The 15,263-nt window shown below is 39.4% G+C and overlaps 1 protein-coding gene across 1 annotated transcript; it reads left to right on the top strand.

The window, feature by feature from the left end:
• Positions 1–5,187: 5,187 nt before the first annotated feature.
• Positions 5,188–14,207, top strand: LOC108703872 (serine protease 33-like). The gene is made up of 6 exons (XM_018240177.2): positions 5,188–5,325; positions 6,558–6,587; positions 10,534–10,705; positions 11,733–12,001; positions 12,870–13,036; positions 13,668–14,207. The coding sequence occupies exons 1-6, from the start codon at positions 5,286–5,288 to the stop codon at positions 14,001–14,003; spliced, it is 1,014 nt and encodes a 337-aa protein (XP_018095666.2). The 5' UTR covers positions 5,188–5,285; the 3' UTR covers positions 14,004–14,207.
• Positions 14,208–15,263: the final 1,056 nt, after the last annotated feature.

Here is a 15,263-nt window from a genome sequence, read left to right as displayed (position 1 = left end):
AGGTCTAAACAATCACTGCTAAATGACACAACGTAAGAGTAACTTATTTTACCAAAGCCAGTTTTGAATGAGAAAGAAATCTTTGGAAAGCATCTTAGTTTTGGGCTAAGGTAAAGGTTGAGTTGTATATAGATGTTTGTGTTACATAACAGTGCAATGTCATATGTCAATGATTTATACTGTTTTATACTGTGGAATTAGGGGCATATTTATCAAGGGTCAAATTTCGAATTTGAAAAACTTCGAAATCCAAATTCAAAAAGACCAACCAAAATGAAGTCAATTTTCGCTAGCGTTAGTCACTTCGCCCTTTAGTAAATCTGCCCCTAGGAGGTATCCGGAGAGCTCTAAACTGTGGTTTACCTTTCTCAGGTAGCTCCTCTCTCAGCTGCCATTTAATTACTTGGCTGAGAGGGAATATTAACCCTACCTGTGCTGGGTATCCCTCTGCAACACATGCAGTTTAAATGCACTCTTTTCAATGCACTTTCCTGCAAGACAATGGTGTTTCCTGTCACACTTTATATAACTTCCATTTACTGGCGTTTTCCCTCTTTACTTCCATATGAAAAGTAAGAAAACACTGGCACAGCATGATGCTTGACAAACGTTGCATCCGCAATAAATGAGCAAGGGATTTCCCTGCTAGAAGCAACCCATGCTGTGCCAGTGTTTTCTTACTTTTCATATGGATCTTGAGGTAGCCAAACGCCTCCTTCACTGAGCACCTGGGATTCGATTTGATTGGGAAGGCCAGGGTGTGCTAGGGTAATTTCTTTTCTGACTCCCTCCTTACTTCCCCCATATGTGTGGCTTGCATTAGTAATTCACATGTTGGTGGACATAACAGAGGGAGTTTTCCATTCAGCGCTCTCCTTTGTTTTATACTTCTTCTTGACCAACTGCCTATTCTTCTCTCATCTGCGCTCTACTTTTTTACTCCGCTTTCCATTTATATCCTTTCCCTTCCTCACCCTTCTCCTGTTTTTATCATTTCCTTCCCTCTCCCCAGCCTTGCTTATTGCCTTTACTCTAGTTGCAGTCTTCTGGAAAATGTAGAGATAAAGACCAGGTTATGGTCTACTGCCAGCTCACCTACGCACAATGTTTCGGACTATTTTTCTGCCTTGATACTGTTATATGGAATTAAGCCTAATTTCTTAGGTTTCCCCCTCATGGTAACTTATTGTAAATTGTAACCCCAAGAAACACAAGCTTCAGCACTCCAAATCCTGTGGAAAGTGGTTTATTGTGCGAACAAACTAGGCAACATTTCTGGCCAATGCCCTTTCTCTAGGCCCAAAACGTTGCCTAGTTTGTTGGCACAATAAACCACTTTTTGGAGTACTGAAGCGTATGTTTCTTGGAGTTTTAAGTGGGTCCCTGGCAGGGGGGACCAACAGCTTGCACCCAACACTACAACAAGTGGTGAGTTATAGTTGAGCATCTAGTACAGTGATCCCCTAACCAGTAGCTCGTGAGTAACATGTTGCTCCCCAACCCCTTGGATGTTGCTCTCATTGACCTCAATGGAGGTGATTATTTTTGAATTCCAGGCTTGGAGGCTTAAAAACCATGTGTACTGCCAAATATACCTACCTGGTTTTTTTTCTGTAAGCTGCCAGTCAGCATATGGGCTACTAATAGCCAATCATAACCCAGGAACATTTTTTCATGCTTGTGTTGCTCCCCAACTCTTTTTACATCTGAATGTTGCTCACAGGTTAAAAAGGTTGGCGAACCCTGATCCAGTACATCGATTGTACTAGATTATTGGAAATTGTAAGGACAATTCACTGTCCAAGAGCTTTCCCCAGTCTACTCTAAACTCACTTATGTTGGATCTTCAGCAGGTCCTTCTGGTTCTGTCTCTAGCAGTAACAGTATGTGGGTGGGGGGACATCTAGGAGTGTTTGGTTTGAAGATCTGGATTGTGTGCAGTTGTGATTATTACAATATACAAATTCATACATTCATTACACATTCTGTGCTTTTTAATAGCAATTACACTTATATATAACTTAAATATCACTGTAATTAACGTATATTGGAAAATTGCTTAGAATTAAATTGCTTTCATTAGCCATAGCTTTTATCACTTTACTTCCTAAGAAAACTTCTTTTATGGCAACATGAGAAAACCAAATTTTTGTCCCTTGGTTTTGTAAAAGTAGTTGAAGTTGCACCTTGTACAACAGTAGATCAATAACGATGTTCTACTTCGACAAATGTCCAGTCCAACATAAACAGCTGCTTCACCAGATAGAAGAGCTGAGGAACAGACTTCATGGCTGTGGAATGGGATATAATTTAATTCTATGGAGCACTTCAGCTGGTTTCTATCACTATGGCTCATCCGTAGCCAAGACAGGCACACCCTGATTATTATTTACACTATGTATAGCCATGTATTAGGTCAGATTGTATATTGTACATTGGAATGAAAATGTCTACAATCAACATGGCTGGAATGATTGGTAACGTCACAGCATCATATTGGTAATTGTTACTAATGAGAGTTATAAAGGTATTTATAGCAAAAGGCAATAGCAGTCCTGCACTGCACTGGGCATTATGGAATACGTTATTTATTAACGGGAGGGCAACCTTATCTAACTATAGATGTCACTGTATTTCAGTTGTTCATGTTTTGAAGCCTGAGAAAAGTTAGATGTTTTTCCTCAATTAAAATAAATGTTAATCAAAAACTGTTTTGTGTAATTATTTTGTTCTTTATATAGCACCAACATATTCTGCCGAATTTTACAGAGATTATACATGTCTACATGTTTTTCAGTGTGGGATTAACGTTCTTGGAGAACATACAAACTTCTTGCCCTGGCTGTAATCAAACTTTGGACCATGGTACTTAAAAGGAGAAGGAAAGGCTCAAATTAAGTAACCTTAAAATCAGAAAGGTCTATATAAATACACCAGTAAACCCGCCTCTGTAAAAAGAAACACCGCATTTCTTTCCTTTTATTTTGTACACATGGGCTTCTGTATCAGACTTCCTGTTTTTATCTTAAAATTCCAGGGCTAGGGCTTGAGCATGCTCAGTTTGCTCCTCTACCACTCCCTCCTCCTCTCCCTGCTGTAATCTGAGCCCAGAGCTATGAGTGAGCAGGGAGAGACTCAGGCAGGAAGTGATGTCACACCAAGCTAATATGGCAGCTGCTATCCTAAACAAACAGAACACTTCAAGAGCTGTTTACTCAGGTATGGTAAAGCATTCTGCAGAATAAATATAGTGTTATAGGTTATACTATTGTGGCTAATCTATTGGCAATAAACTGCTTCGGTAGCTTTCCTTCTCCTTTAAGGCAGGGGTACCACCCACTGAGCTACTGTCACCCCCTTAACTCATAACTAGGTTATTCATATAGAAACACTGTTATATCTATTATTACAGGAATATCTAAACTAAATATCAAATATTTCTGGGTCACCATTTGAGCCCTCACAGATAATTGGAGAAAGGGTCCCCAAGATGGCCTATAACTTCTATAAGTCTCTTATACTCACTTTTGAAAGAAACACTAGTGAGGTTATACAATTTAGATATAATGAAGAACAAAGTACTTTACATAGAATGCAGAATATTCATGGCAGAGTTCCACATGGCTGTATATATAGGGGGTGATATCTGTATCTTCCCAAGCATACCAGGATCTCAAAGGGATTTGACTGACTACCCCTTGGTCCTATGCACTTTAGACCTAAAGTCTGGTAGGGGTTGCCTGGGCAATGGCCAGCACTACAGTCTTTTTGTTGGAGCATGAAACTACTCTTACTAGCTCATACTCACAACTCAAAGAGTGTGCTACAATAGGAGCTACCCTGCCATTCACTTCAAGCCTTCCCTTGACTTACAATTAGGGCCCTAGCTTCTCCTTTACTAAGGTCTCCTACATCAGATAGAGGAACAGAGTAAGAACTATGGTATCCCTCTCATTTTAAGAGACTGGTCATTCCTATAACACCCTTGGACCTATAGAAACATAGCCCTCCCATAAGGTATAGATTAGACACAGCATGAGAATGATAATTCCTTCACATTCCCTACACTCCTGTAATAAAAGCTGTACCTGGTGGTCTAGTGTGGGGACGGCAGGGAAGCCCCCCACGCCGATCTTCCTTGCTGGCGCCGGTTCTCTAGGGCGTGCGCGACGCACCTCTTCCTTAATTATAGGCGCATGCTCGCTGGCGTGATGACACCAGCGCGCAATGGCGCAAAATTTTTAATTTCCATTATAGGAGTTTGTTCGTGGTGCTTCTGAGCTTTAAGCTAATCTGTCTGAACCTGTTTTGATTCCTGTTGTGACCCCTGCCTGGCTTTTGACTATTCTGACCTCTGGATCCTGACCCTTGCCTGAATACCGACTACCTCTTCTGCTAAATCCCTTCTGATTGATCTCCCGGTTTGACCCTTGCCTGCCTGACTACGCTTATTCTCTGCCTGCCTCGACCCAGCCTGATCCGACTACGATTTTGCCTTAAGCCTTGTACCACGACCTTCTGCGCAAAGACTTTGCTTACAGTTGTGCCCCTTCGCTTGTTTAGAACCTTTTGCCTTGCACCTCTCAGGGTGCCAACCATAACAACTCCAAAGGGGATTTCATGTGATGAATTGTGTTAAAAGTATTTCTCACTGAATTACATTAAGGGGGTTATTTACTAAACTCCGGGCAAGCTTTTTGGAATTTTTCGAGATATATTAAAATTAATGCTTCTCTGGAAAAAGCTAGAAAAAATCGAGCGATTCGGGAAAAAACTAAGAAAAAACTGTGCATTTTGGGTTTTCAATCTATTTCAACCAGTTTTTACCTGAACCGATTAAATCACGCTTTTTTTTTAATAGCAAATAAGGTCAAATAGTGGATTCTAGTTTGGTCAGACTTTTTTTATTCAAAAAATCAGAAAAATTCGGATTTTGATAAATAACCCCCTAGATGTGTAAAGGAAGAGCGTTGATGCAATGTACAAGCAACCAATGGAGTTTCGAACACACAGCAACGAAATGATGGCAAAACCTAAGCACCTTTTAGGAGATAAAGTGACCTCTTTGGAGTGTGAGTCAAATCTCACACAGAGTGGAATGTATAGTATGATACTGATTTAATTTCCACCCGTATTGTCACTGATCAATTATAACTAATTAAGAAACAGGACAACCAACTTTTTCAAACAGCTATAAATATATGTGTGTGCATGTGTTTGTTGACACAACTGGAGAATAAGAGAGAGTTGGTGGCCACTGTGGTGTCGATCAGACAAGTAAGAAGATGTCCTCTTTAACTAGAGTGGTGATCTTGCTGAGCTTGGGTAAGTGACTCTGAAGAACAATAGTGATTCATTATTTTTTACAATGCGTTTATGCTACATGCACAAAGATTAAACATTTACAGCAAGTAGATATTTTTGGGAAGTACTTTTATATTATGGAAAGTTCAAACTTTCCCACACCAGTATAGTAAGGGTTGACTTTTCATGTTTGAAATAGCATAATGAAATAGCATGTGACTACTTTCTGGCAAGCTGTTATATCTCCTACTTAATATAACTGTCTCAGTGGGACTTGGCTTTTACTATTGAGTGTTGTTCTTAGATCTACCAGGCAGCTGTTATCTTGTGTTAGGGAGCTGTTATCTGGTTACCTTCCCATTGTTCTGTTGTTTGGCTGCTGGGGGGGGAGGGGGTTGATATCACTCCAACTTGCAGTACAGCAGTAAAGAGTGACTGAAGTTTATCAGATCACAAGTCACATGTCTGGGGGCAGCTGGGAAACTGACAATATGTCTAGCCCCATGTCAGATTTCAAAATAAAATATAAAAAAATCTGTTTGCTATTTTGAAAAATAAATTTCAGTGCAGAATTCTGCTGGAGCAGCTCTATTAAATGATGAGTTTTGGAAAAAAAACATGTTTTCCCATGACAGTATCCCTTTAAGATCCAAACTGGACAGATAGCTACCAAAGAAGACCTAGACAGATCCTTGACTCTTCAGTTGTCATTTTATGTTCATTCTTCTTTTTCATCTGTTCATTTCTCTCATTTTAGTATTTGTTAAATATTTTTCTCCTCTTATGTGTTTGGTCTTTTTTCCACAATGTCCTTCCAAATGTTCCTCTTCTCTTCTTAAGATACTGTAGATGATGGCTAGATAGATAGAGCTATGGGACCTGTTATCCAGAATGCTCGGGACCTGGGGTTTTCCAGATAACGGATCTTTCTGTAATTTGGATCTTCATACCTTAAATCTACTAGAAAATCATGTAAACATTAAATAAACCAATAGGCTGGTTTTGCTTCCAATAAGGATTAATTATATCTTAGTTGGGATCAAGAACAAGCTCCTGTTTTATTATAGAGAGAAAAAGGAAATCATTTCTAAAAATGTTGATTATTTGGATAGAATGGCGTCTATGGGAGACTGCCTCTCCATAATTCTGAATTTTCTGGATAATGGGTTTCCAGATAACATATCCCATACCTGTACACATTGCACATTGCATTATATTTCAAATCTCAGTGGTGTTTTCATTTTCTTCTTCAGGGATATATGGAATAATGAAAGTTGCAGCAGGTGAGTAGAAGAAGACGGGTTTACCATAATATCAGTTGAGTTCAGAAGGGATGTTTTTTTAAAAAAAAATTCGTAATTTTTATTGGCATTTATAACAATAAACCAGCAAAATGACATATGCGAGATCTTGTTACATCTAACAGTGAGTACAAATTGAATACAGCTATTGCTGTTCAGTGTAAGTTATAATAAATGCAATCAACACAATCAATAGTCATTTAATAATACCAGTGAAACAACATGAATAAACCAAAAGGAAATTTAAAAAAAAATAAATAAAAGTATTTTTAAAATGAATAGTTAAATCTCGAATGAGAAATATTATCGTTTTTGAATGGTGACGACTTTATCATGTATTGCTTTATCCTCATAGATCTAAATTTGATGCTCACAAATGAGCAAAGATCATAAAGATAGGTAAAAAAATATCTGATTTCTTGGGCGGGAGGGGATTAATATTTGTAGAATTATCTTCTCACAGATGCAAAAAGAAGTTGAAGGAATTTTGTTAGATTTGGTTGTTCCTTTATCCCAGTAAATCTAAAAGATTTAGTAATATCAATTGAAAGGCTTAATGAACATATTAACGGACTTGGGGGCACATTTACTTAGGGTCGAATATCGAGGGTTAATTAACCCTCGATAACCCTCGATATTCGACCGTCGAAGTAAAATCCTTCGAATATCGAAGTCGAAGGATTTAGCCCTATTCATTTGATCAAACGATTAAATCCTTCAAATCAAACTATTCGAAGGATTTTAATCCATCGATCTAACGATTTTCCTTTGATCAGAAATTGGCTAGAAAGCCTATGGGGACTTTCGATGCTCAGTAGGTTTTAGGTGGCAAAGTTGTTTTTTAAAGAGACAGTACTTCGACTATCAAATGGTCGAATAGTCGAATGATTTTTAGTTCGAAGTCGTAGTCGAAGGTCGAAGTTGCCAATTCGATGGTCGAAGTAGCCAAAAAAATACTTTGAAATTCGAAGTATTTTTTATTCTGTTCCTTCACTCAAGCTAAGTAAATGTGCCCCATAGTTTCAATAAGATATTTGGAGAAGATGAAATAATCTCAAGCCATAAGGAATTTATTAAAGGGCATGACCATAAAAAATCTGGATTTAGACAATTACATTTAGGGTATGCAAGGAATAAAAGTTTTGTAGGCCAAATGTATAAGGCAATAGTGTTCCCTCCTTACTGCAGTATCAATTGAATTATTATAGGCTTTTTAAAGATGAAATCAGGTGCTCAGGAAAAGTAGACGTGTCAAGAAAGAGATGTCTTATCATGTGGTATATCACAAGCATATCAGTTTGTACAGAGACATTTTACTCTAATATTCTATATATCCATCGCTGAAGCCTATAGAAGTTCTGATCCATAGACATAAGTATCAATCAGAGCCAATGATGGGGCTAATTTATTCATATACAGGATATCACCCAAAAATGTTTAGTAGTACATCAGTCAGTGCAATCTGTATGAAGATATTATGGGCTATATATTTACCAAAATCATCTCAATGCATTAAATTGTCCATCCAAGAAACATAGGAGATGAAAAGATACCATGGATAGTACAGACTAAAATAACTATTAATTGAAAGAAGAACTGGCACAGACAGAGTACAGGACCAGTTAGTCTGGAAAGAATTGTGCCAACAAGGAAATATGAGGAGAGTCAGGGAGCAGCACCTTAATACTTGGGCATATTACAGGTTTGTGCGTGTGCCAGTGTGACACACAAAATATCCAGGGACCAGCTACATAGTACTTAAAATAATGAGGTATATCAGTGACACCCATCTGCATTCCAATTAGTGTAATGGAAAAGAACTGCTATACAACTATAGTTTTTTGTTATCTCCCGATGCACAAACTGAGGGAGTTGCTAAATTGATCTTTAAATAGAAGGATAACTGACATCCCTCTGTGCTCAATCCATAGAAAATCAAATTACACGTAGCATTAAAAATGCACATTTACAGGAACAGCAGAGCTCTGGGCCCCAGGTGTAAGGATTGACTGGACAGGAGCCAATGTGCAGGTTCAGGCCAAAAAGTCAAGGGCAGACAAACAAATCAGGGAGAAGACAAAGGTTGGGACGGCAGAGAACACGCATGGTCAAAAAACAAGCCAAGGTCAAAACCGGGAGATCAATATGAAAAGAACAAGGACCAGAAAGGAACAGAACAGGAATAAGACAAGATTACCAGATAAGACACAGGAGCAGAAACGATCAGGAACCGAAACAGGATCAAGATGTCACAAGACTTGAAGTTAGCAGGAAGGCCAATAATCCAGTAAGGGGATATCTGGTAATTAGGTTTAAATAGCCCTCAAGTGAGCAATTGCCCTCACACTGCCTCCCGTGGCTCAAGCAGAAGGAGCAGTGCTATATATATACACCTGCAGGCACCAGCGCTCCACACCATTCAGTCCATTCCTGGAGTATATTTAGGACTGAATGATGTGGAGCGCTCATGCCTGCAGGTATCCAGTGCTGCACACTGATCTGTTCTGCCTACGGGAATACATACCTTCTTACACTACTGTGTTTTTCAACTGATAACACTTATCACCAATGGGATTCACTTCCTGATGATGACGTCATGTGTTGGTTTGGTGGCACCTTAAGCTTTAAATATGTCTGTTTTTTGTGTTGTAATCTCTTCCTGAGGACGGCTTGAGTTAGGAGCCGAAACGTTGAAATAAATACCATTTAATTTTTTCACTTTAAAAAGACCTGGTGTGCGGTTCATTTGTTATTTTTGTATTTACTATATAACCTGCACCTAGGCACTGGACATATATAAGGAGTGCTCCAGGTAGATAATTTGTGTATTATATATATATTGAAATATATTGATACTGCACCCAGGCGTTTGAAACCATGTATCGAGAGTGCTGGCTTTGTGATGGACTATATATATATATATATATATATATATATATATATATACACTTTTCTGGAGTGCCCAGGACCGCCATCAGAAATCGCAGGGCTCTGTACGACAAAATTTCCTGGGCCCCCCGGGCTGCGCCCACCACAAGCCCCACCTACAGGTCCACCCTCCCCACCACACAGTAAAAAAACAAAAAAAAAATATTGGTGGCTAGGGTTCCCACATGTTAATAAAAACATTTGTGGCCAGGGCCCCCCCCATTAAAAATATTGGTGGCTAGGACCCCACATGAGAAAAAAAAATTGGAGGCCAGGGCCCCCCCCCCACACTATAAGAAAATTGGTGGCCAGGGCCCCTTAAACGTCCATGCCTTCCCGAAGTCAGCAGCTCTCAGAAAGATGGGGGGCCCGGCTAATCAAGTAAGTGTGGTGTGGCCGGGGCCCCCCTTACCCTCGGGCCCCCTACAACTCTCCCCCCTGTCCACCCCTGATGGCTGTCCTGCCCGCACCTCTGACGTTAGTTGGTTGGAGGTGCTTGATCAATGTTTGAGGTATAAATAATAGAGGATCCGCACTCTCCTTTTTGTTTCAAAGTATAACAAAGTATAAAAGGAGAGTGCGGATCCTCTATTATATATATATATATATATATAATTATTAAGGCAAATCATACAAATGAAAACTGGATAAACAGAATTCCTGGTCTGGGTGTGTCACTGGATTGGCCTCAATAGGTTTCAACATGACCTGGTTTCATCCTCTTCATCTGGCTGTGCAGCCAAAACGGAAAAATAGATCTTTTCAGCTGATTGTAGCCTCATAATGAATGTGACGCTACAATCATCAGGTTCCTGTCTTATGCCAGGAGAGAATTGGAACAACATCAATTCATATATAAATTTATTTGTACAAGTTCTCTACTTTGTGAACATCCCTGGTCAAACCTCAGCTGCAGTGAATGGCCAGTCATTGGCTGGGCAGTTGGGTGCTGGGTTTGCATCCATGACTCTTTGGTCTACACCATTTTTCTCTTTTGCAGATTGTGGAAAAGTTCCCTTGGCTGGGCGCATTATGGGAGGGCAGAATTCAGTACCCGGAAAGTGGCCCTGGCAAGTCAGCATAAGAGATGCAAAGGGAACACATTACTGCGGTGGAGCTCTGGTTGATAATAAGACTGTTATCTCTGCTGCTCACTGTTTCCCTAATACCAAGTGAGTGTGTGACTGTATTGAGTTCTGAGGGTGAAGGGGGCACTGGTAACTTGCTTGGATATTTCATAAATAGGTTGATTTGTATTTGAAGGACATCAAGTCATTAATTCTCCTGTCCGAGGGAAGGAAAGTCCTTGATAAAAATGTCAAGTCCCTGATTCTTTACGTTAAGTAGAAAGTGATAAATTGTTCAATAAAGGTGGCAAGAGGCTGACTAATGATCATATTTACATATAAATAAGGATCCATGCCAAATTAAACATAGTTACATATAATTGCTCTGTAATGGATGAGGCTGGAAATAGACTTGTGTCCACACAGTTCACCCATGAGTCCTAGGACATGACTAAGCACCATTTATCGGTGATAACACCCATTCATCAATGATTTCATGGAATACTTGAAGGATCTTGTATATCTGTTGCTTCTATATGGTTAGTGCAGTTTCGCTTATAGTAGTTTCTTACTGATACACAACATGACGCCCTGTAAGAGATAATGGTCACAGGTCTCCGTGGTCACCTCAAATTCCCTCAGTAGTAGATATATTGGGCCATGGTTTATCACGTGAAAAGTCATGGACGAGATTCAAAACTTTTCTCTTAATTCATTTCCCAGTTTCCACATACACAATGAGATACGATTTTCTCAATTGAATTGCATCTCAAAATTAATCTCATCCATGAGTTTTCACCTGATAAACCTATTTCTCACTGGCCCATTATTCTCTATATAATACAAAGAGTCAATTAAAATGATTTAACAGAAACTACAACCTCATAAATGAACTTACTGTAATCTATAATCTTTGTATCTGACATTAGAGCTGTTTATAACAGGTCAAATAATTTTAGTTGGAAAATTGTCCAACATTCATTTTTCAGATGCTGCATCTTCTGTGAGTAAAGGTCTTTGTGCATGTGACCTCCATTAAAGGCTACATACAGTTACTATAGAATTTTGAGGGTTATGCCTATAACTATTTCCACAATATACACTATTTATTGTGTTTCTGTTTCTGTTTTAGTGTGACTAAATCACCAGTCACGGCTTGTCTGGGATCTTTCAATCTAACCGAGGCAAATCCAAATGAAGTTTGTGTTAAAGTAAAAAACATCACCAATTACCCCAATTACACCAAAGATGCAGACAGCGGAGACATCAGCATCCTGGAACTTGATAGTGAATTAAACATGACCAACTACATCTTCCCTGTTTGCATCCCAGTTTCTGGACTCAATTTCCCAACAGGCCAAAATTGCTGGCTTACTGGATGGGGGGATATCAAGTTTGGAAGTGAGTATATTATTACAAGAAAGGAGTTGTTCACTCATTTGCCATTTTAGTGGACATGTTTATCCATTGATGCATTTGGCACAAACAAGACAGAATTAATTTCAATGGAAAGATGGGGTGGACCCATGTTAAATGCTGCAACATAGCCTCCTTGCTGCCCGTGGATGCATATAAACCAAATCAGTGCGATTCTTGAGGCTGTTATACCCACAATTCAGCATTACTTTCTAGAATTCCAATATAATGGCTTCTGCAGAAACCTGGGGTAAAAGGGTTTGGAAGTGGATGTGATATGGGTGGGCATATACATGACCTATAGTTGTGTGTGATTCAGATCGAGTATCTATAGGCAGTATCTTCCGTTTTCTTCCTTTGAAGACAGTATGATCTAGACCTAGAACATGAGTGTCATCCAATTGACACAGCAACGATAAACACCCAAACCAAGCCCTATGCTGAGCACTGGTCTCAAGCACCAAAGCATAATCAGCAAATGAGGGCACATTGCTTGTATAGAAGAGCATAAGTAGCTCCACGCATCTTGTGCTTTCAGAAGCATTAAGCCAGAGCAACCAATACCGGTCAGCTGTTTAAAAGCAACCATCTTATTGGTTGCTATTAGTTACTGCTAATGGGCAAAATGAGTGCATATTAATACATTTTGGGTTTATGCTTTGGATGGAACCATAAAAAGAGTCAAGTGTTGCAAGGTTTCTTATTGGAGCATCTTCTTGTATGAATTTGGCTGCTGGCCCTTGAAGACCATCCCCCTCTTTGTAGCACAGATATAAATAAATTAGACAGTTTCTGTTCTTCTTTTTTTATAAAATTCATTCATTGTTTTTGCAATGCTTTTCACTTCTGGTAGCCAATTTGCAGAGCCCTAAAACCCTGCAGGAGGTGTCCTTGCGGCTGATCGATGCAAAGAAATGTAATGAAACATATAACATCAATGCAGGGGGTGCTGCCAAGGCAGAGATTCGCGATGACATGATATGCACAGGGTACCCTGAGGGTGGAAAGTCTGCCTGCCAGGTGGGTAACGTTGCTGTAAAAACATGTAAGAAAACAGTATATATGGAAAACTGCCCCTATAACCCTGTAAGACTCAATGCCAAAGGCTCATGCCTAAAGAGTATAATATTTCATTTATTAATTGTTATTTTCACAATTAAATAAGAAAAATGAATGTATTGGGGCACCTTTCTATTCAATTGGCCCCAAAGGAACTTGGGTTCTTAACCCTCTGCCTTACTTTGGTGGTGAGCCCTACCAATGAAGTAGTATTGCGACCTGTATTAAAAAAAAAAAACCTTTTATGTCTTTTATGTCCAAACACCCACCTTCCCATGTCCATTTCTCAGCTAAGCCCTGTCACCATAATTAGAGACCATGTTTTACCAAGTCACTGTTACAACAAGGATTCTGCTTGGGTCCCACCTGTTGCACCTATGTGTGAGTATTTTTTACCAAATTTTAGCAAATCTGCCCCATATAGTGTGAGTTTGCCTATCTGTTGCTTATATCTTGTTCCACTGGTTGCCATTCTGTCCTTTTGCCCTACATAGAGTTCCTCCAAATGTCTCCTTTGATATTGAGGAGTATTTCCAAGAATTTTAGATTATATATCACAATATGATATATCACACTATGTGTTCTATTTCAGGGTGACTCTGGAGGGCCTGTAGTTTGTCTTAAGGACGGGTTGTGGTACTTGGTTGGGGTAGTGAGCTTTGCAGCAGGTTGTGGACTACCAAAGCGCCCCGGGGTAAACACTTTAGTCCCATCCTTTACCAACTGGATTCTACAAAATGATCCCCATGCTTTTGAGAATGTTCGTCCTGAACCGACCACTACAGTGGCTACTACTACTACTACTACTACTACTACTACTACTAGTGGAGCATCGACCAGACTTATCTCCAGCCTCCTCATCCCTGTTTCATTCATTCTGCTAGTCAGTCACTCAAGCTCTTCTTCTTTCCAACAAAGATTTTCTTAATTCATGAATTTGGATAGGACTACACCACTTGAAGAAGAAACCAATAAATATGTAGAAACAATTGTGTACAGATGCGAGAGGTCCTCTGAGGAAAGAGGGAAACCAAGACAACTGGGCCTTCCTTATCGTTGTCCTTTTTTAGCTGCCATGTACCCCAAATGCATTCAATAAATAAAGATGAATTTATCCTTATATAAAGAGAAACCATCCTATTGGGGTTATTTCATGTTTACATGATTTTCTAGTAGACTTATTATGGAAAGATTCGTTATCTGCAGAACCCAAGGTCCTGAGCATTCTGGATAACAGCTCCTGTACTTTATATTTTATGCTAGTCCTTGTATTTCCCAGGCCAATAGTCAACTAATATCAGTAACATCACAGGCTCAATCCACTAGTCACATTCCTTGTTGCTTTTCTCTAGATGCAGTGTAAAGAGCAGACACTGGCCAAGTACTCTCAACTTGAAAAGTATTGGTCTATCTGCCTGTTCAACATTTCACTCCAGAAACAATGGTACTTATCTCAAGTTGGTCCTCCCTTTGCTGAAGTAACAGCATTCACTTTTCTGGAAAGGTTTCTTCTAGAAACATTGAACAAAGCATGTGAATCTGGTGGCTCTACTCATACACTGTTAGAGGAAAAGTCAACCAAGAACAACACAAAGCTTTTATGAGTGGTCAGTATCAACATCTCAAATGATTTCAACCCTAATGGCAGTTAAATGTGCAGGATAATAAATCCCTCATCCATAAGTCACCATCTAAACGTTATGCCATTGAAAAATTATCCCAGAAACTTCTCATGGGTAGTTTGAAAAGGAGTAAAGGTGGAAAGGGTGACTGCTGGTCTCTGAGCAACTATTTCTTGAATTGAGAGTCTTCCTACAGTACCAGAAACAGGTGATTACCATTGAAATAAACAGTGAACATTTTAAGGCATTTTGTCACCCACCCACAATTTGCCCAGAATCTAGTCTTGTGCCATCGTCCTCAACAAGAGGTCATAGGTTCATCTTAGCAGTCATCTTAGACTACACCCAAAGGCATTCCCTTAAATAAAAGCTACTGCTAAACAAGTTGCTGCTAAACCATTTGAACTGTTCTCAAGGGTGGGGCTCCCTGAAGAAATACTTACTGATCAAGGTGCCAATTTCATGTATAAACTCATTAAAGAAGTACTGATGCTCCTAAAGGTGCAATTTATAAAAACTACAGTGCATCACTCGCAATGACTTTGCAAAGAAAAACTGGGACACGT

The sequence above is a fragment of the Xenopus laevis genome, chromosome 9_10L, assembly GCF_017654675.1.
Source record: "Xenopus laevis strain J_2021 chromosome 9_10L, Xenopus_laevis_v10.1, whole genome shotgun sequence".
Classification (NCBI taxonomy): domain Eukaryota; kingdom Metazoa; phylum Chordata; class Amphibia; order Anura; family Pipidae; genus Xenopus; species Xenopus laevis.
This window is presented reverse-complemented; position numbering and strand designations above follow the sequence as displayed.